The following is a 21,970-nucleotide window of genomic DNA, read 5'->3' as shown; positions in this document are numbered from 1 at the left end:
ATAATATTTAAAAGACCTTATGAAATCAAATGCATTATTCATAATTTAATCTGATTCTCCTCTATTAAATATATACCATAAATGTACACTAACTCTTGCTGTAATATAATGAATTATATATTATATATTTTAAAAGAAATCAAAATTATAATTTATGTTTACATTTTCTTTGAATACACCAAAATATATTGATATTATATTTTGCTCTCCTGCCACTGGGTAGAAATCATCACATTTTTAATTGTATATATTTATTATCAATTTAAATTTGATATATCACTTTCCTTTTAAACAGGAAACGCCCACAAATAATAATTTATTCGGTCATTTAACGTAAACACCCAATTGACACAGACATCTGAAGCTAAATACTTTTCTACTTAAATTTCCTAACAATATTTCAGCCTTGTCACAATTCTGTACCATTCGCTCCTCTTGGTTCCCACAGGAAGATTGAGGACGTGGCCACTCAGAACAGAGATCTGCTTCAGGTTGTGGCTAAGCGTGAAGAGACCATCCACAACACGCAGCTGCGTCTGGACGAGAGGAGCCGAGAGTGTGACTCCCTCTACAGACAGCTGGAGCAGGCCAGGGACGAGGCGCAAAGACAGGTCACAGTCCACAGTCCACAACCTGTGTGAGGTTGATGTTTACATGCTTTTCAAGTTGAGTCTTTGTTCACACAGGTGGGCCAGAGCCTGGAACGGGTGCTGTCGAAAGAGCGATCAGCTCAGTCAAAAATGCTGGATTTGGAGAGTCAGCTAAGCCTGGCTAAAAATGAGCTGGCTCAGCTACGCCGCAGCAAAGAGGATGCAAGTATTCTCTGAAACTTTCCATTGCTCAATACTAAAGCTCCACATTACAGTTGTTTTGGTTTCATTTTTCAGACGGAGAAGCGATTTCAGTGCAAACTTCAAGATATGAAAAATCAGTTGGAGCAAGTGAACAGCGCCAACCGCAGCCTGCAGAACTACGTCCACTACCTTAAGGCGTCATACACCAATGTGTTTGGAGACTCTGCTTTAACAAGCTCACTGAATCCCCATATCTAAACACTAACCATGAATGAGCCATTTCTTTATTTAATTACACTTTTAATATACCTTAATGATTTCTTCTAAAGATCTTTTAATAAAAAAGCAAAACAAAATCTCCAATGTACATGTTCTTTATTTTAAATCACAATGAATTAAAGTCACAATATTCCTCAAAAATATATAAAAAAAAAAAACACAAACTGCTTTAACATGACAGTACAACCGTCCGCTACGACTAATCTAAGATTAATCGCTGTCGCTTTCTCCCTCACTGTCTGCTTCCTTAACGTCCATGCTGAATTTGTATTCCTGGTCACAGCCCATGTAGGCATCGCTCATGAAGTACAGTGTGTAGTTGTGCACACCAACAATAGGTGCCACGAAGTCAAGTTTCACCTGAGGAAAGAAAACAGACCCCATGTCACTAACAGTTCTCATTAGACTTTCTTTTATAACACTACAATTACAGGAATAAGGCACTTCTGCCTTGGATATAAAAGCAGGACTAACCTTGGCCTTCTGTTGAAGAGTCAGTCTCTTAATTGAAATGAGACTGTTTGATTTGGGGTCTCCAATAACAACCCACCAGCCTTCTTCACGTTTCTGCTCAAAACAAACAAGATGTCATTAAGCAATGCTGCTTTTCTATAAAATAAACTCAACATTAGTTTAAAACGGTTGATCTTCTTGTAAGTTTGAGGTCTTCATTTCACATGCTGTTTTTTGAACTTTCATCAAAGAATCTTGAAAAAAAATGAGTTATTGGTTCCACAAAAATATTAAGCAGCACAATTGTTGTACATTAATAATTAGAAATGTGTCTTGAGCTACAAATCAACATATTAAATTGATTTCTGAAGGATCATGAGACCCTGAAGACCTCAGTACTGGCTTCTGAAATTCAGACATTACTTTTAAAAAAAAACATTTAAGCAAATAACACAAGTTACAGAAACATTTCATGACAGGGCTCAACGCTAAGGATTTTTTCTACTGGCCCCATTGGGCCAGTGGTTTTAAATTTTTACTTGCCCGGTCAATTTTCACTGGCCCTGCCACCAAAAAAATAAATAGTTGCTGTTATCGTTGTTTTTGACTCGTGTTATCTTTTGTTTTAATAAACTTGCACAACACCAAAATTTTTCATACCAGTTAAATTCGATATTACAGAAAAACCTACTAGCCTAACAAATATAAAGTTCAAATATTATTTGTGCGCTGAAAAATTGACAACGCGGTGCTTATGAATGCTAGTTTAAATGCATTATACAGAGGCAAATGAAAAGAAATCGCCAAGTAACCTTTTCTTAAAACAGCCAGTTGCCTTCAAAGATATATTTATATAAATCTCTGTTTCAGTATTTAGGATAATATTTCCAATATTTTGCGCACTGTGAATCGTGATCTTGCTCTGCCTGCTACAGTATTTTTTCCTCTTTGCGTTTCAGCGCAACAGATGTTTAAAGAGTTCCTAAAACATTTCTGCACATATGACATTTTGAAAAATAACTGCATGCAGTTTGTGTGCAAGCCCAGAACAGATTGGCTGAAATACGTCCTATCGATTGGTGCATCTGCACTCCACTGTATATATGTTAAATACAGATCATTTATTGCTAAAGCTACAAAGTTAATCTTAATTAGCTAATTATTTTAAGATTAATTAATTAGCTTAATTAATCTTAAGCTAAATACTTTTGTAGGTTATTTGTCCATTAGAGACATATCTCTCAGTGATCGCTTGAAAATTAAATTAACAAGACTTGACACGTGCAAATGATTGACAGTGACAAATTCAGCAACTGTTCCAAGTGTCTTTCACACTGGACGCGGGCACTCCTTATTGTAAGCCTTGCATGATATTGATTTTTTTTTATTGTATTTTTTTTTTTTTTATCATAAATGCAACCTCAGTAAGACTGAGACTTTATTTTCAAATTATACCGCCCCAAAACTTTTGACTGTCATTGTAAATAGGGTTTGTCAATAGAAACTCACCTGAGGGAACAGAGGAGCAATGACAGGACCTGTAACTTCCTCTTCTCGCTCCAGCTGCACTTGGACGACCACTGGATTCCCACTGTGAGAAGATCAATTAATATAATCAGCAAAGTGATTAATAGACACTAGGGCTGTCACTAAGGATTATTCTGGTAATTGAGTAATTGGCAGATTATTCTGATGATTAATCAAAGTAATCGGTCAATTGTTCTAATGATTAATTGGGTAACTGAATAAAAACAGAACTAAGAAATCCTTTACAATTAATTAAAATACATATATAATAGCAAAAGGCAATAATAATTAGTTCAAATAAAGTATCAAAAGCAAGTAATCATATGGTTTTATTAAATGAACCTGTTAACATACAATGTATTATAAAAAACAGAACTAATGTACATTATGCATTATAACAAATGCCTGCAAAGGGCGCCAACGGCCTGACGATTGTTTTTACTCTTTCCTGTACAATCTAATCCTTGTTTAATATTGGCTAAACATTTAATTCAAATGTTTGAGCATTTATTTTAAAATTGCGATGAACAATTACCATATTATGTATCTCATTGTCCTGTGTTTGCGTAGGTTTATAAATTATTTACCTTACAAATCTGATGAAATGCCACACGTTGCATTTCGAGATGTACGTTATAATAAACCCAAACTCATAGCAATATGCAGAGATGGAGTTTGAGATGCTCTACACATGTAAATGATAACAGTTTGTGTGGAGCAGCATTTATTGTGAACACAGGCGCTCTAAGACGTAACCTACACGGATATGCATAATTTAAGTGCATATGTTAAATCTGCATCATATATATTAAATTGAATCGCAGCATTTGTGAATTCCGAATAGCGTTATGCTTTATTATTTTTTAATGGGATTAATATATCATGCAGCCTTGAAAAAGAGTCTAATAAAGCGTTTCACAGATTCTCCGTATTTTGCCAGTTACTCAACACAGACAAAACAACTGAACATTTATTAAAATCAAGTACCCAAATTTAATCAAGGAATTGTGACAGCCCTAATGCACACCCACAGAAGGTAGCTTTTTGCATTCTGAGTTCAGTTCATACCTCTTGATGTTGTCTTTTTCAGCCACTTCGTATGACAGCTCAATGTTTGGATAGCGGTTGCAGAAGCGCGCCACGTCCGCCATTTGTACATCTGTAAGCTGCAGAAGACCAGTGCGGTCTTCATCCTCCATCTCCATGATGTCGAAGATGCTCTCCACACCCTATACAAGTCAACGGAACAGAGTTAAGACAGATGACCTAAAGACGATATTCAGTGTTTAGATGATCCCCAACCCACTCAGGCCCAGTTTTCACCTTGTCTGTACAGCGCTTGATGTGTTCTGAAGTGAAGTGCGGTAGTTGTTTGAGGTATGAGTCTTTGGACCACATGGCTTGTGTGACCATCTGAGCCAGCTCCATAGCAGCCAGTGCTGGACTCAACCAACCATTACTGGAGAGCACATCCACACACGCCTGGATCAGCCGCACAGCCTGAAAACACGGGGAAGAGAAGAATTTAGGAAAAGACTTAGAAGACGACGACTTAGGAAACATTATTTAAAACATTAAACACTTAAAAAAAAAAACATGCTAATGCAAAATGAGCATGTATGCCCAATTTGAATTCTGTTATGTAATCATTTGTTTTTAAAATGTTTTTAATGGAAGAATCTCTTGAGTCTGCTCACAGAGGATTCATTTATTTGATCAAAAATACAGTAAAAACAATATTTCCTGAGCACTAATCTACTGAAGCCCATTTCCGGCAAAAAAAAAAAAAAAAAAAAAAGTTTATTGCATCTTATCTCACAATTCTGACTTTTTATTCTCACAGTTGCCTTTTTTTCTCAGAATTGCATGATGCAAACTTGCAATTATGAGAAAGTTTATGTCTTGCAATTGTGACTTTTTTCTCCGAACTGCAAGTTCATATCCCACAAATCTGACTTTATTACACGCAACTGCGAGTTAAGTTAGAATTGAGATATAAACTCGCAATTCTGAGAACATATCAGCATTTTTCCCTCCATCAAAATTGGACTTCATAACTCACAATTGCCAGTTCATATCTCACAATTATGAGAAAAAAAAAAAAAAATAAAAATTTATTGCGAGATACAAATTCACTTTTGCAAGAAAAAGTCTGAATTGTGAGTTTATATCACGCAATTCTGACTTTATAACTTGCAACTGCGAGTTTATCTCTCAATTCTGAGAAAAAAAAAGTCTTGTAAGTTTGTATCATGCAATTCTGAGAAAAGTTTTGTGAGATAAAATATAACCTTTTCTCTTTTTGCTATCACAGCAATAAATTACATGAAATAAATCTAATAGAAAAGCTATTTTAAATTGTAATAATAGTTCACAATATTACTGTTTTACTGTATTTTGTATCAAATAAATGCTGCCTTGTTAAGCATGAGACTTCTTTCAATTAAATAAAAAAAATAAAAAATCTTAATTATACCAAACTTTTGACAGGTAGTGAATGAAAAAAAAAAAAAAACTAATTAACTTAAAACCTAAAACACAAACATTAAAAAAAATATATAAATCCATAAAATAAATAAATAAATAAATAAATTATGCATTTAATTATGAAATTAAATTTGGATGCGCTGGGGTCACTAAAAACCCTTTTTGTAGAGTTGCAAAAGAGGTTCACTTTATGCTCAAAGTGATTCCCCTCACCTTGCTGAGGATCTCTTCAGTATCTGACTGGAGCTCAGCGCTCAGCTGCATGCGGGACAGATGAGCCTGGAGCAGCAGGTTGGTCTTTACATGCGGGTCGTTGAACTTGGGGTTGTTCAGTTTGTGAGGAACTTTCTGAGCCAGCTGAAAAAAGTCAAAAAGTGGTAAACAGTGAGCTACGATACAGTCTGTTTGCTCAAAGAGTTCATATTACACTAGTCAGTAAAGGAAAGTGCGTTTTTGCTTACCTGCCGCAGCAGGGTGTCTTCATGGTGCCTGATGGGAATGTTTTTATACTCCGCAGCATTAGAGATGATCTCGATGAGGCCACGGACCTTTGTCTTGGCATTCAGAGACATACTGAACAGCTCTGGAGACAGGACAAACACATAAGAGTTGCATCAGATGTGGTGAGACAAAGAAGCACATCTGACGCTTAGTGATTGCGTTGGTTGGTATTACATGGAGATTTACTGAAGGATAGAACTTTTTTTAATAATAGAGATCTGCTGTTATTCGTTTTATCACAACTTTAATGTGTGTTAAACAGACAGAGTCCTCACCAATGGTGGTGTAGTTTATGTAGTAATAGGCTGCGATCATGCCCAGATTCAGAGGTGCCACATCCATCTCATCCTCGATACTGATACACTTGGACTGCTCCAGATCTTGTAAGGTGTTTTCTACCAACTCAGACAGATGATCTGACAGGTGACGATGAGACATACCTGTAAAACAAGAGATTTTAGCCTCTGATGTGTTTAAAAAAACAAAACAAAACAAAAACACTTTAATTACAGTAGCTGTTTCCATTACCCTTCAAATTGCACAAAGTGAAATTGCGAATTGAAATTATACCTGATGGCAACATGGCAATTTTGCAAAAACTCCCATATATCACAAAAAAGTTTGTACGCTTGCATGAGGTGGTTTTTCAGGCAATTAAAAAAAAAAAAGGAATATTTTGCAAAACTGCAATGGTAACAGTTTTTTTCTCATTTACAAGTCACCAGGCGAAAGTATCACAAAAGTTTTGTGCAAATCCATAATGGAAGCGCAGCTACTGTTGAAGATGCTTGACTATTTTCACATGCATTCCTTAAGTCACAAATTGTACATTTTGTATAAAGTCTAGATTTTCAATGTCAAGTCAAAACAGTGGGCATTTGAGGGCTTGTGGTTCCTCACCCTGCAGGTTGTAGTAGTTGGGGTTCTGGGTCATGCGGCGATACAGAAACGTCCATGTCAGGTAGTCCACAGCGTCCTGTTTGTTCTCCACAGTCTTGGTGACGATCTCAGCATTGAAATGGTCGTGAAGACAGTGGTCCAAGTGAGACTCCACAGGCAGAGGCTCATAGAGGAACTTCTTGAAGAAGTCCTAAAGAACAAGAATGTTCAAAATTATTAAGAGGGAACCAACAATTGTGATCTTAAGTCAAGAAAATGTGTGGATTAGTGTGAACTTTACCTTTTTGGATCCTTGACACATGATGACACAGCGACCCTCGTCATCCTGGAGAGGACGGTTAGCCTTTCCTACCATCTGGAGCACATCATAGATTGGGTAGTCCACGTATCTAATTAGAGAAAGACATTAATGAGCAATACACATACATAGTGTAAATACTGGTGATGAGATCCACTAAAGATGAGAAAATACTTACGCATGGATTTTCCCATTGTAGTACTGAGTGTCCATGACAATCACCAGGTGGGCAGAAATGTTGGTGCCCCAGCAAAGAGAGCGAGATGCCACCATCACCTGAATGGCACCTGGGATGAGAGAAATAAGACTTTTAAGCGCAAACACACCTTAATCAAAAGTTAATTTAACCTCATAATTCAAAAACTACATATGATATTTGCATTTCTGGGTCTGTTTGAACCTGGTGGAATGTAAGCTTAGAAACAGTCATACCTTGTTTTTTCACATAAAACCATATTTTATGTAATTATTAACTTCATTAATGAGAGAATAAGCAAGCATTTCAAATTTAGATATTTATCAATGACCATAAGAAATTTTATTTCAATAAATATTCCATGTCGTTATATAAAATTAAGAACATAACTCAAAATTACCAGTATGAACTACTGATTTAAATTCCTTTGGACATGTAACTTATGACTGCTTAAAAACAGCCAAAATTTATGAAACCTATATATTCATTTTAATAATGAAATTACTCTGTATGGTTTTCAAACAAGCTATACTAATTTTACAAAACATTCAGTTTCATTTGTCTTACCAGAAGTAAAAAGATGCTCCACAATCCTGCGCTCTGTAGGTGAAAGGCCCTCATGAAGGTACCCCACCCCATTAGAGAGGGTCTCCTTCAGTGTACCATCAGAAAGATTCTCCATGAATGGAGCCAAGTCTTTCTCAGTTGAGTGCAGGAACCTGCAGGGATAAAAAATAAGGATAGAGGTTAGGCACCTGATATCACTCAGGAGAAAAGCTGATTAAATAAGAGTCTATATTAGTGTAGAGATGTGATGCAGATGTTCTCCCAGCACCTTTGTGGGACTACGTCTGCAGCACAGAAAGTGAGGATATCAATAGCGGTGAGACGAGTCTGGCGTCTTGACGGTACGAACACCAGCACTGGCTTGGATGGGGAATGTTTCATTATGGCGTGATACACTGGTTTAGCCATGGACAGAAGACGAGTCTGTGTGTGACTCACGTTGAAGCCCTGAGGAGAGGGAAAAAACAGTGAGGATTAAACAAAATTAAATGTAACGGGGTCGGGATTGTGCCTAAACATGAAATTACAGGGATAGTTCGCCAAAACAAATTTAACTGCTGTAATTACTCACCCTAATGTTGTTCCAAACTTGTAAGACCTTCATTCATCTTCAAAACACAATTAAGATATTTTTGATGAAATCCGAGACACTTGTGACCCTGTATAGACAGCAACGCAACTACTACATTCAAGGCCCAGAAAAGTACTAAGGACATCACTAAAATAGGTTCAGTATTCTCAAGCCTACATAACATTACGGTTGAACCACTGTGTCACATGGGCTATTTTAACAATGTCCTTATTACCTTTCTGGGCCTTGAACAGGTCAGTTCCATCTATTTAGGGTCAGAAAGTTCTCGGATTTCATCAAAAATATCTTAATTCCTGTTCCGAAGATGAACGAAGGTTTTACAGATTTAGAACAACAAGAGGGTGAGTAATTAATGACAGAATTTTCATTTTTGGGTGAACTATCCCTTTAAGTTACACAGAGCTTCAGACCAACCTGGATGTGAAGTTCAAGAGGAACTGGTCTGACATTGGGGTGGAAGTTGAAGGTGGCCGTAGTGCTACAGCCAAGCCAGTGGGCCACGTCTTTAGCATTGGACAGAGAGGAGCTGAGGGCCACGATACGGATGGGCCGCTCAATCTGAGAAGAGATGTACCTCATCCTGGAGCAAATCACCTCCAACACAGGCTACAGGAGATGCACATGAATTAGAAACAAACCAAAACAATAATCTCTGAGGACTCATCAGCTCATTCATGTTGTTTAGAAACCAGAATAAACAAACACTTACTCCATTGTCTCCTCCAATGAGATGAATCTCGTCTACAATGAAGAGACTGACGTTCTGGACGTTCTTCCTCTGTTTCCAGCGGCGGGACAGGATGTCCCACTTGTCTGGGGTGCTGACGATGATGTCGCCTTTACCCAGCAGCTTGAGGTCAGTGCTTGTCTCACCGGTGAGCAGGACAACCTTCTTATTCAAGGTCTCCTGGAACTTCTGGTGCCAGTCAACAAAGACCTGCACACACAAAAAAAATCATGACATTTAACTACTTATTTCACAGAATTTCTTACATTTTACAGAAACAGAAAGCAAATATTTATGGACATATACCTGTTCGGCCAGAGCCTCCATGGGTGTGATGTAGACACAGCGGCCCTCTGAGTTGTGCAGGAGCATCCTAAGAATGGCAAATTCGGCACATATGGTCTTTCCACTGCCCGTGGGGGCACCAACAAAGACGTTATCATCGCTGTTGTACACTGCATTGAACACTGTGGAAAACAAGAATTGTTTCATTTAAAAGGAAGATCTCAAACAAATATATAGTGTGTTGTTGATGGTCTATAAATGCAGGTACCTTGGGTCTGGATTGGGTTGAAAAAGGGAAAATTCTGGTAGAGGCTCTCGAAAGCTGCATTTCTCAGAGCGGACACGGGCAATGGCTGCAGGTCCAGTAGCTCAGTTGGGGGAGGATATTTCTCAGGCAGAATCAGGTGACGGAATGAAACTGGCAACTGCGTCTCACATGCTTGAAAAAGACAGAAAAAACATCTTCAGACTTCTTTAATACCTCTAGTGCTTCATTATGCTTTTAAATATTGAATACGGTTTAGTAATACATCCTGCAGCATTAAGTTGTAAACTTACACAGCCAACGGTCTGAAGCTATGCGAATGAAGTACTGTGGTGGCAGCGGCTCAAACACAGGCACAAAGAAAGTCACAAGATGCTCATCCTGAGCGTACTTGGCCTTCAGGAGGAAGTACTCATGATGAAGGACCACCTCACTGTCCACATCCTCAACTAAGATCCAGAAGGCCTCAGATGAGCCGTGTATCTGAAAGAAGCAGACATTTAGTTGCTAGCTCAATGTCAATTTTCTTAAACGGGAAAAAAAGCTATATATATACAGCTTTGTGTGTAAGGTTTGTTGTATGTAATACACTGCCATTCAAAAGTTTGGGATCAGTACGATTTTTAATGTTTTTTAAATAAGTTTCTTATACTTATCAAGGCTGCGTTTATTTGATAAAAAATACAGTAAAAGAAAAAAAAAGTGAAATATTATTACGATGTAAAATAAAGTTTTTCTATTTTAATATACATTAAGAACTAATTTATTCCTGTGATCAAAGCAATAATTTCAGCATCATTACTCCAATATTCAGTGTCACATGATCCTTCAGAAATCTTTCTAATATGCTGATTTATTATCAATGTTGGAAACAGTTGTGCTGCTTAATATCTTTTAAAACCTGTAATATTTTTTTTCAGGATTCTTTGATAAATAAAAATTTTAAAAGAACAGCATTTATTTAAAACAGAAATCTTTTCAAACAATATACACTGCTGTTCAAAAGGTTAAATTGCTAAAAAGTGATAGCAAAGACTTAGAAAAGATTTCTATTTTGAATAAATGCTGTTCTTTTTAACTTTTTGTTCAAAGAATGCTGAAAAAAGTATCACAGGTTCCAAAATATTTGGCAGCACAACTGTTGCCAACATAGATAATTCTAATAATAAATCAGCATATTAGGATGATTTCTGGAGGATCATGTGACACTTAAGACTGGAGTAATGGCTGATTAAAAAAAAAAAAAAAAAAAAAAAAAACTTTGCCTCACAGGTATAAATTATATTTGAAAGTATAATAAAATAAAAAAAATAAAATAAAAACATTATTTTATATTGTAATAACATTTCACAATATTACATTTTTTTCAGTATTTTTAAATCAAATAAATGCATCATTGAGGATAAAAGTCTTCTTTAAAAAAAAAAAAAAAACATTAGTCTTAGTCAAACTGTTCCCAAACATTTGAACGGCAGTGTATACATACGTAAAATGTTAAAAATGTATATTAATTTATATGTAATTAATTATTTTTGCAATAATAAAACTCATTATCATTTTTAGTCATTTAATGAACTTTTTTTTAAGACTGACCTTGTCGTCCCACTGGAAATCTGGTGTGATGGTAAGCTCCACTTTCAAAGTGGAGCGTGTGATGGGCTGCAGATGAACTGCCAGGTCCAGCTTTGGGAACTGATGGACATACTTATGAATGGTCTTTCCCATCTTTGGCATGCGGATCAACTCACCTGAAAGAGTTAAACTCAGACTATGAGACAATTATATAAAACGGCACTTTCAGAGAAACTGGCACATAAAGACAATTAACACTATTAAAATCCACTATTTACCAATTTCATTGTGGTTCAGATCATAGAGGCGCTCGAAGGGAAAGTTCTTCTTCTCAATCTTTTTGATGACCTCCTCTGGAAGCTTACGGAACTGACGCAAGGGAGACATCGACTGCCACCTTGAAGGAAAAAGCCAACCGCATGACCATCACATTGGATAATAAACAACGCATTGTACAAGTGGCAAAAACAGCAGCATCATGACAGCTTACATCCTTTTGTCGATCATCTTGCAAAGGTTCAAAGTCTTGTCGGTAAGTTGGGCCCAGCCTCTGCTCAGGACAATCTCAAAGATGGCCCTCATCAACCTGCCAGCGCTCTGTAAAAATCAAACAGAACATTAATACACAAAATCTACGCATATTCTATGATTTTTAAGAGATTTAATTGATGGTTGTTCATTTAGGTCTATAGGACAATGTCACTAACCTGTGTCACATAGACCATGTCAGCCATGAGAGCAAAGCCCTCCAGTTTAAGCTGAGAAATATATGCCTGCAGCAGCACATTAATCTGAGAAACAGACATAACATTCAATTTAGGAGAGACAAGCATAAGACTACATATTTGTTTTTGACATTCTATAATGCACTTACCTTTGCACTGGGCTCTTCAATGCTTTCCTTCACTGGAATAGGGACTCTCTCAAGCAGTTTCTGAAGCTCAAGTTTTTCTTCCTGTCAATCAGAACACAATGTTGACTGGATGCTGTTGGTAGAGGCTTGTTCAAATGTTTCAGCTGCTTTAGATAAAGCACGTACCTCTCTGACGGTGATGTTTCTAAACTCAGACGAGAGCGAGAACACCCTGAAGAGCTCAATCTCACTCAGTGTAGGCTTCAGCAGCTGGTTGTAAGTCATTATGGACTCGTGGGTGATGTAGAAATGACTGGCGATGCGGCCCAGGTCTGTCACCTACAACAGAACAAATTAAACATCATTTAAACCACATCTGTTGCTGTCATTTAAGTTAATCGATGCGCTCAGGCAGCCGTGCTAAAATCCATTACACTGGGTTGGGTATTTCAAGCTGAAAATTGATTGTGCATATAAATAATCTGGAAATGCCTAGAGCTACTTAAAGAAGTGGGTTAATATAACAAACTGTGTGTACCTGAAAGCTGCCAGATCTCTTGTCGTATTTGGCCAAGTTGTTCTTCTCCAGGATGGTGGCCGCTGTGTGCACCAGGTCCATTCTCCGTCGCTCCAGCAGGGGGTCACTGCTGCGGTCATCATGGGAGACGCCATACAGAGTGGGATTCCGCAACATCCGCACATAAAGGTATGTGTAACCCAGCCAATTTACAGCATCCTGAAAACAGTATTTAAAAAAAAAAAAAAAAAAAAAAGATAATAATAATAATAATAATAATAATAATAATAATAATAATAATAATAATAATCATGTGCAATACTATATATTTCCAATGTAATGCTTAAATGACAATAGAATAGCTAAGTGTTCAGTTTTGGAAATTATGTGTAAAACTGTATATTTGTGAATATAAATATAAATACAAATACAAATACATACATATATATATATATATATATATATATATATATATATATATATATATATATATATATATGTATATGTATATGTATATGTATATGTATATATATATAAAATGATTCAAAAAATAAAAAAAAATTGTAACATTTGTTGAGCATAAAAGTAGATATTTTGAAGAATGCTGGTAATCAAACAGATGATGGTCCCCATTGACTTCCAATAGTATTTCTTTCCCTACTGTCAGTACGGAGCAACAACGGTTTCATTCTTCAAAATATCGTCTGCGTTTAACTTAAGCATGAAACTTCAACAGGTTTGGAACAACATGAAGGTGAGTAAATGACAACATTTAAAAATTAAATTAACCTGAACTTGCAAAAGGTCATAATGGTTCACCAATAAAAATATCAAAGCTTAAAAAGAAAAATAAAGGTCTGACTAATTAACTTTCGCAAGTACATTTAAACCTCACCTTGGCATTCTGCACATTGCCCAACACTACCTCTGCATTGAGCATGTCAGGTAGTTTGGACACCATCTGGCTCTCGATGGGCAGCTGCTGATTGAGCAGGGACAGGTAATACTGCAACTCTCCATGGGAAGTGATCAGAATACCCTCTCCCTTAGAGTCATACTGCGGCCTGCCGGCACGTCCCAGCATCTGCATCACAAAGGTTGAGTGGGAGTCGAGTCATTATCCATGGTCCATTTAATTAATCCCAATACAAAGTATGTGGGGAAATACTACTGACCTGTAGGATATCCAGGGCTCCCAACTCTGTCCATCTGCCTTTCTCTGGGCTGTACACCTGTGTGCCTTTAATGATGACCGTGTGTGCTGGTAAGTTCACACCCCAGGCCAGAGTGGCCGTAGACACCAATACCTACAAAACACACATTCATAGTTCAATGCTCTCTGTTTAAATGTAAGAAATAATCAAAAATAATCTTGACATTGCTCAGTTGCAAACTAACCTGAATGTGACGGTCAGCAAACAGATCCTCTACCAGTGTTCTGTCCACTCTGGTCATTCCAGCATGGTGAATAGCAAAACCATACGGCAACAGATCCTTCAGCTCGAGGTTCTGTCAAGTGAAATGGTCAAAATCAGTGTACAATAAGCCAAAATGTGACCCTGGACCACAAAACTAGTCATAAGGGCCAATTTTTTAAAATTGAGATTTATACATCATATGAAAGCTGAATAAGGTTTTGTTAGGATAGGACAATATTTGGCTGAGATACAACTATTTGAAAATCTGGAATCTGACTGAAAAAAAAAAAATAATAAACAGTCAAAATACTGAGAAAACTGCCTTCAAAGTTGTCCAAATGAAGTAATAGCAATGCATAGCAATGCATATTACTAATCAAAAATTAAGTTTTGATATAATTACAGTAGGAAATTTACAAAATAACTTCATGGAACATGATCTTTACTTAACATCCTAATGTTTTTGGCATAAAAGAAAAATCGATAATTTTGACCCATACAATGTATTATTGGCTATTATTGACTGGTTTTATGGTTCACATGTTTAAACAAATAATATGCATATTTCTTTGTGGAATGATCTGTTCAGATATATCAGTTTAAGGTTGTATCTGATGTACAGCACTTTTGCAGTAGTTGTGAGCTGACCTTGCACTGCTCGGCTTCAGTCCTCAGGACCTCAGTGGAGGCCGAACCCTCTCTCAGGAACAACCCCAGTGTGTCCTTCTCCAAACACATGTCCCTGATCGCACGTGCCGTCTTTCCGGTCTCCTTTCTTGAGTGCACAAACACCAACACCTATGAAAAATATAAACAAATGATCAGGAAACGGAAGCATGACTGAGCAAATGATAGAATAAGTTTGATTACAAAAAATAGTCTGGTTATTGTGTTCAGCTTTACCTGATTCTTTCCAGCATGTTCCATGATCTTCTCATAAACAATCTCATTCATAATCTGGAAACGTTTGATAGCCTTCTTCTCTGTAATTCCTACATAGGTTTGTTCCAGAGGCACAGGGCGGAAACTAATAAAAGAAAAACATCCAACATACATATTTTATTAACAAAAACCTGTTCAATGTTATTCACATACATCTGCAGCAGTCCATTTCTCACCTGTTATCGAAATAGAAGAGCCCCTTGGATGGATCCACACGAAGGCAGGTCGCCACATCCTCATAGTTGGGCAGTGTGGCACTGAGGCCGATGAGCCTCACGTCTTCCTGTGTCAGCTCCACATTGCGGATGGTTCGAGCAATCAGGGACTCCAGGACAGGGCCACGGTCATCATGCAGCAAGTGGATTTCATCCTGTATGACAGAACATGTTAACTTGGAAAACTTGAAAGAAAAAAAACGTAAAAAAAATGGAATCTGAGTCTACTAAATTACTCACAATGATGATAAGGCGCACAAGCTGCGTATATGTGCGTTCTCCTCCTTTCCGGGTGATGATGTCCCATTTCTCTGGGGTGCACACAATAATTTGGGTGGCGTTTATTTCCTCCTTACACAGCTGATGGTCTCCAGTCAACTCAGAAACAGTGATGCCATAACTAGCCAAGCGCTGTAGACAGAGCAACAGATTTTTTAGGGATGTTCAATACGTTCACGATTTTCAAGCATAAGTTTGTAAATGTTAAATGTAGTTCTATTTATAGCTACTCATTTAAAAGACACCAAATTACAGGAAATGATGAGGAAAAGCATAATGTAGTCTTACCTTGCCAAAGCTGCCCACCATCTCCTGTACCAATGAGCGCATGGGAGCGATGTAGATGATTTTAAAATCATCAACATTGATGGTGCCATCCATGTTAATGTGCTTTCCGATCTCTCTGAGCATTGCCATGAGAGCAACATTCGTTTTGCCAGCACCCTAAAAGTCAAAGAGAAAGATGAAAAACATCTTTAGGGTAAAAATCTTAAAAGTTAAGGTCTACACTGCATCATAGTTGTCAGGTTATGTTTTTAATGGAGATGTTTATTTTAGGCCAGTGACTGGATGGTTGCACCAATATTGGTGGACTAACCGTTGGAGCGCAAACCAGCAGGTTCTCATCTGTCTCCATTGTGGTTTTGAAGAGTTTACTTTGTATACGATTCAAGGTTTTGAATCCTTCGAATCCAGCTTGGGCATATTTGGGCAGCTTCTCAATAGCCACCAATGTCTGAGAGAGAGAAAATAAGGGAATCCTAGTGAGACACTAGTGAAATTACAGAGACGATCAACCAGTAATTCATAACACATTGCTATTTACACTACTGTTCAAAAGTTTGGGATAAGTGAAGAAAAAGATTATGAAAGAAACACTTATTCAGCAAGTATGCATTAAATTGATCAAAAGTGACATTATATTCAAATATATTCCAATAAATGCTGTTCTCCATTCCATTCCCACAGCAAGATTAAGAAGTACAACTGTTTTAACATTGATAAAAAATGTTTCTTGAGCAGCAAATCAGCATATTAGAATGATTTCTGAAGGATCATGTGACACTAAAAACTGGAGTTATGATGCTGAAAATTCAGCTTTGCATTACAGGAATAAATTACACTACCAGTCAAAAGTTTTTAAACAGTAAGATTTTTAATTTCTTTTTTTTTTTTTTTTTTTTTTTTTTTAGAAGTGTCTTCTGCCCACCAAGTCTGCATTTATTTAATCCAAAGTACAGCAAAAACAGTAAAATGTTAAAATATTTTTACTGTTTAAAAATTATTTTATTACTTTGTTTATGAATATATTTTATTTTGTAATTTATTCCTGTGATTTCAAGGCTTTTTATAATTTTTTAGCATCATTACTTCAGTCACATGATCCTTCAGAAATCATTTTAACATTCTGATTTGCTGCTCAAAAAACATACTGACTCCAGTCTTTTGAATGGTATACTGTATAATTACTCATTTTAAAAGCTTTTTATTTCAGAAAAATGCTGATATTTCTATTCACTGAATAATCCTAAAAATGTTCTCAACTGTTTTAAATATTGCTAATAACAATAATAATAAAAATTGATGTCTTGAACAGCAAATTAGCATATTAAAATGATTTTTGAAGGATCATGTGACAATAACAATACACTGATTTATATGAGTGGTATATATTGGTTATTTGATATAATAACCAAACAACCAGATATCCCCCTCAGAACAATTTATCAGCACTTGAAGAATATGTCTCACAAAACAGGCAAATAGAGGCAAATACCTCTTCATCACCAAAGGGTTTGGGTTTGAGAGCAGGCACATGGACCTCCTCATAACCCTTCCTCTGTTTGCGGAAGGATCCGTCAGGCAGCTGACAACGCTTGTTGGCCATGAAGTGACTGCCCTGAGAGAAGGCCAGATCCTCCAGATCTAGCACTTGCCTCGAGGTCACCGTCTAGAGACAAAGAACACAGGAAAAATATAAATCTCAGATCAGCACATGAACACTGGGGCGTCAAATTAAAAGGAGCTTGAAGTAGTAGATACCTCTCCATGATCAATGTCCATAGACTCCAGATCATCCACACGAGACTTTCTCACTCTCTCCCGACGAGATCGCTCCTCCTGCAAGAAAACACAAGATCAGAAGCTTACAAATGGCTATCCTTCTTTAAACAGCTAAAATCTCAAACAATCGTCTAAACCAACTAAATAAGGAGGGGAAGTTCTGACCCTGATGATATCCTCTTTTTCAGTCTCTTGCAGCTGGTAAAGAACTTTGGAAAGATCCTGATCAGCTTCCATTTTATTCATGATCTTTTCCTTTTCAGCCTCACTTTGGGCACTGGCCAACATGGTGCAGTACAGGACTGGATATGACAAAAAAAGCAACATAAAACAGTGCTTTTTAAAAACTGTTTAACCTAAATCATATTGGAACCATATTCTCAGAAATCGTAGTCTATTTAATCCAGCACAATCCTGATTATTATGATCTACTTACTCATTCGTCTGTGCTGGCGGAGGACCTTGATGAAGTCAAACGTGTTGAAGCCCAAAAGCAGCACCAACTGGTTCTCACACTCTCTGTCGTCACTGGCAGTCTAACCAAAGGGAGGAATGAATCAGCCACAGAGGAAAACAGAAACACACAAGTCTCTCTGTCTCCAAGGATTTTAACATTTCCTACCTTAAGGATCTCTAAGACCTCATCTGCTTTCTTCTGAGACACGATGGCATCATTGTAGAAGCGGCTGAGCTGTCGCTGAAGCCAGAAGGCGTCAATGTCTCGGGGGTGAAGATCCTTCTTTTTGGTCATCATTACATCACCTGTGTTTCCCAGCTAAAGAGAAAAGAACATATTAGGCTGGACTTTTGACACTGTTAGTGATTCTTAAGCATTTCAGCTCCAAATCCACCCTTTATTGAAGACAAATCTGAAGACTTATGTAAGCTGATGTGTCCCTATTGCACTTCATTTGTTATAAAACAAACTCAATGACTTCAGTTTCATGTTGTACATTTTACAATAGGTCTTAGACTCCTGCTCTATATCAAGATGTGCAGAAACACATTGGACATGTGACTCACGTTAGCAGTCAGGGTGCTGCTCTCATCTGCCTCCTCTCCTTCGCTGTCATCAGAGCCTTCATCCCGCACTTCTCCGTACTGGTCCTCATCACCCTCCTACGCATAAACAAATACATGCTGGTGTCATCTCAAGAGCTAAAAATAAAAATACAATCAGACCACAAACAACCAGCATGTATTAGCTCACCTCTTCATCAGACTCAAACTGCACATTGACTCCATAGGTTTCATCAATGTTGTCATCTGCAAATGAGAAGAGATGTGTGACCTTTTTGAACATCATGTTGAGAAGAGTTTGGATTCAGATCGAGCTAGATTATTTACCCATATTCTGGAGCTCTTTGTCTCCACCATAGTCAGAGATCTTCTTGCCCAGGTTGACCAAGACGTGGTAGCGTGTGTCATCAGCAGGCCCCAGCAACTGCTCCACCTCCCTTCTTCTCTCTTTGTCTCTCATCTTGTCATTCTTCAGCACAGCCAACACCTCATCTGCAGCTCCACACAGGATATCCCTTGGCTTAAAGAAGAGAAAGAGAACAGCAATTTATGATGTGATATGTTAACCTAATGTAATCCACTGTTTGCATCCATGCCTACATATAAACATCACTCCACATTTATCAGACAATGAATTGTTCTTTATTAGCGAACTAACAAAGACAATGTTTTGTGGATTCAAAAAGCCATAACATGTTGAAACAATGAAACTAGTGAAAACATTACTCTCAATGGCTGTGTTTACACCCAGTTTAATGAAAATCATAAAAAAAATACAGTTAGGGTTAGTTTGGGGTCAATAAGTTTTTTAATGTTTTTAAAATAAGTCTCTTATGCTCATCAATGCTCATTTATTTGATCAAAAATAAAGGTTGTTTGAAGAATAAAAAGTTCAAAAGAACAACATTTATTTGAAACAAATCTTATTAACAAATATTTTTCTTGTTACTTCTGATAATTAATGTGCCATTTTTGAAATAAAAGTAGTAATTCCAAACAACAACTTTCGAACAACAACAACTTTTGAACAACAAACGTCTTATTCCAAACTTTTGAACAACAATTTAAATAACATTATAATTTAGTAAAACAGTTGAATATAATCTAGCAAAATGTAGTAATCTCTCTAAGAGAACATCTGTTTTTCATACTGTACATTATAATAAGTTGTTGTAATGAAACTTCTAGTTTTTTTGGTGTAACATTTTAATTTATTTTTATGCTTATTCCTACTCAAAACACTATAGAATTTTACACTACTTACAGCAAAAATAATAACAATTTGAAATATTTTTACTATTTAAAATAGCTACTATTTGAATATATTTTAAAATGTAATTCCTGTGATTAAAGCTAAATTTTCAGCATCATTACTCCAGTTTTCAGTGTCACATGATCTTTCAGAAATCATTGCTGTTCAAGACACATTTATATTGTTATTATTATCAATATTTAAAATAGCTGAGTAATTTTTTAGGATTCTTTAAAGAAATAGAAAGATCCAAAGATCAGCATTTATCTGAAATAAAAAAAACTTTTGTAACATTCAAAAGCTTGGAGTCAGTATATATACATTTTTAATTAATACTTTTATTTAACTAAAATGCCTTAACTGATGATAAACAGATTTATAATGTTAAAATGATTTCTATTTCTGATAAATACTGTTCTTCTGAACTTTTTATTCATCAAAGAAACCTGAAAAAAAAAAAAATCTACTCAAAACAATAAATGTTTTTTGAGCAGCAAATCAGAATATTAGATTGATTTCTGAAGGATCATGTGACTGGAGTAATGATGCTAAAAATTCAGCTTTGAAATCACAGGAATAAATGAAATTTTAAAGTATATTCAAACAGAAAACATTTATTTTAAATAGCAAAAATATTTCAACATTTTCCTGTTTTTTAATTTGTATCAATAAATGCAGGCTTAGTGAGCAGGAGAGACTTTAAAAAAACATTTAAAAAAAAATCTTACTGTTCAAAACTTTTGAGTGGTAGTGTATATCAGTCATTTATTGGTTATCACATGAAAATGGTGCATCCCTAGTAAATCCCACAGTAGTTACAGTTAAAAATTATATTCACATTACATGCAAACATGGGCAGTGTTCTGACCTGATCTCCGAGGGCTGCCTGAATGAAGCTGAGAAGGATTTCATATGTTTCTCTGGTCTCTTTGGTCTTAGGCTTGTACACAATGCCCACCATCTCATCAATTCCCTCAGACAGCAGTGTGAACCCCTTCATCTTGTTTATGTCGTGTCGGTCTTCATCTCTCTTTCTTCTCCTGCATCATACAATGAAACAAATTGTTTCAATGATTCAAAGACCATTACACATGAATGAATGAATGAACGCAAGTAAACAATATGCTTTTCTGATCAGACTCACTTTGCTCGCCTCTCCTCCAGCATCTGAGGTTTGGTTCTCTGACTCCGGTCTCCCATCTTTGTCCCCTCCAGTTTCCCAACCAGAGACAGCACCTCTCCGGTGGGCTCATCTCTGCGGGTGCGGTCGATCAGAGATCTGTCCGCTTGCAACACCAAGTTGGAGTTCTACGGAGAAAACACAAACACTTACAATCGGTTCAACAGCTGTGTTTCAATCCTAGTAGGCTGCCTACCTAGACTGCATTTGTAAACATCACAAGCTCGATCACGCTTCATGCGCTTATATTTTGACAAAATGCTATTTAATTCAAGAATAAATTAAACATTTACTACTACTTTGTGTACCTAAAACGCTATTTTGGTAGGCAGCTCGGTAGGTTTTTTTCAAAACACAGCCAGTGTGTTCAAACATGCGCACACCAAAACACGCCAGCGCGCTAAATAAGATTTAGCATCAAAACACATCAAACTCGTTAAAAAAAAAGAGTATTATAGATCTTATAAGACTCTTACCGCTTTGTATTCATACTGCAAACTACGTGCAGTAACATCCGCCATGATTTATTACTGTAAATGCGCTCAAAATGAAAATCTTCTTTATCGACCAGCACAGCCGGTGCTAGCGGAGACAGACGGCAAAATAAACTACACAGCACTCATGTATGTCACTAGTTATGCTAAAACTAGCTTAGTGTGCACGAATTACGTGCACACCACAATAAAAACACACTTTGAAAAGTCCACTCTTTTCTTTATCTTCGAAACTCCACCATACGTCCGAAACACGCACGACGGTTTCAAAACGCAGTTTGGTGTTATTTCCG

The 21,970-nt window shown here is 36.8% G+C and overlaps 2 protein-coding genes across 3 annotated transcripts in view; one reads left to right on the top strand and one right to left on the bottom strand.

The window, feature by feature from the left end:
• odf2b (outer dense fiber of sperm tails 2b) overlaps window positions 1-1,172 on the top strand; it is a 10,693-nt gene extending 9,521 nt beyond the window's left edge. For both annotated transcript variants that reach the window (XM_051117112.1, XM_051117110.1), the window contains exons 17-19: window positions 449-611; window positions 687-812; window positions 888-1,172. In XM_051117112.1, the coding sequence (XP_050973069.1) occupies window positions 449-611; window positions 687-812; window positions 888-1,052 (454 nt within the window). In that variant the 3' untranslated portion in view covers window positions 1,053-1,172. The remainder of the gene's footprint in view (window positions 1-448; window positions 612-686; window positions 813-887) is intronic.
• Window positions 1,153-21,970, bottom strand: snrnp200 (small nuclear ribonucleoprotein 200 (U5)). Its single transcript, XM_051117109.1, has 45 exons — window positions 21,660-21,970; window positions 21,148-21,311; window positions 20,872-21,043; window positions 19,079-19,271; window positions 18,942-18,997; window positions 18,755-18,850; window positions 18,354-18,506; window positions 18,168-18,267; window positions 17,897-18,033; window positions 17,711-17,788; window positions 17,445-17,618; window positions 16,266-16,403; window positions 15,956-16,111; window positions 15,629-15,799; window positions 15,350-15,543; window positions 15,135-15,258; window positions 14,880-15,029; window positions 14,212-14,322; window positions 13,989-14,120; window positions 13,709-13,897; window positions 12,835-13,032; window positions 12,483-12,635; window positions 12,318-12,398; window positions 12,151-12,234; window positions 11,934-12,040; window positions 11,722-11,840; window positions 11,465-11,619; window positions 10,165-10,354; window positions 9,875-10,045; window positions 9,628-9,788; window positions 9,304-9,531; window positions 9,009-9,200; window positions 8,271-8,449; window positions 8,003-8,154; window positions 7,418-7,526; window positions 7,222-7,330; window positions 6,942-7,131; window positions 6,317-6,481; window positions 6,002-6,123; window positions 5,754-5,897; window positions 4,377-4,553; window positions 4,122-4,282; window positions 3,036-3,117; window positions 1,548-1,640; window positions 1,153-1,433 (listed from the first exon to the last, which is right to left on the bottom strand). The coding sequence occupies exons 1-45, from the start codon at window positions 21,702-21,704 to the stop codon at window positions 1,284-1,286; spliced, it is 6,405 nt and encodes a 2,134-aa protein (XP_050973066.1). The 5' UTR covers window positions 21,705-21,970; the 3' UTR covers window positions 1,153-1,283.

This window comes from Labeo rohita, chromosome 8, assembly GCF_022985175.1.
Source record: "Labeo rohita strain BAU-BD-2019 chromosome 8, IGBB_LRoh.1.0, whole genome shotgun sequence".
Lineage (NCBI taxonomy): Eukaryota > Metazoa > Chordata > Actinopteri > Cypriniformes > Cyprinidae > Labeo > Labeo rohita.
Note: the sequence above shows the minus strand (reverse complement) of the source record. Positions and strands in the feature narration are given on the sequence as shown.

Coding starts and splice junctions, on each gene's coding strand:
- snrnp200 (XM_051117109.1), bottom strand. CDS start 21,704: ATGGCGGATGTTACTGCACGTAGTTTGCAGTATGAATACAAAGCG. Junction 9,201..9,303: donor TCATTGGAGGAGACAATGGA/GTAAGTGTTTGT, acceptor CATCTCCTGTAG/CCTGTGTTGGAGGTGATTTG. Junction 3,118..4,121: donor GAAAAAGACAACATCAAGAG/GTATGAACTGAA, acceptor ATCTTCTCACAG/TGGGAATCCAGTGGTCGTCC.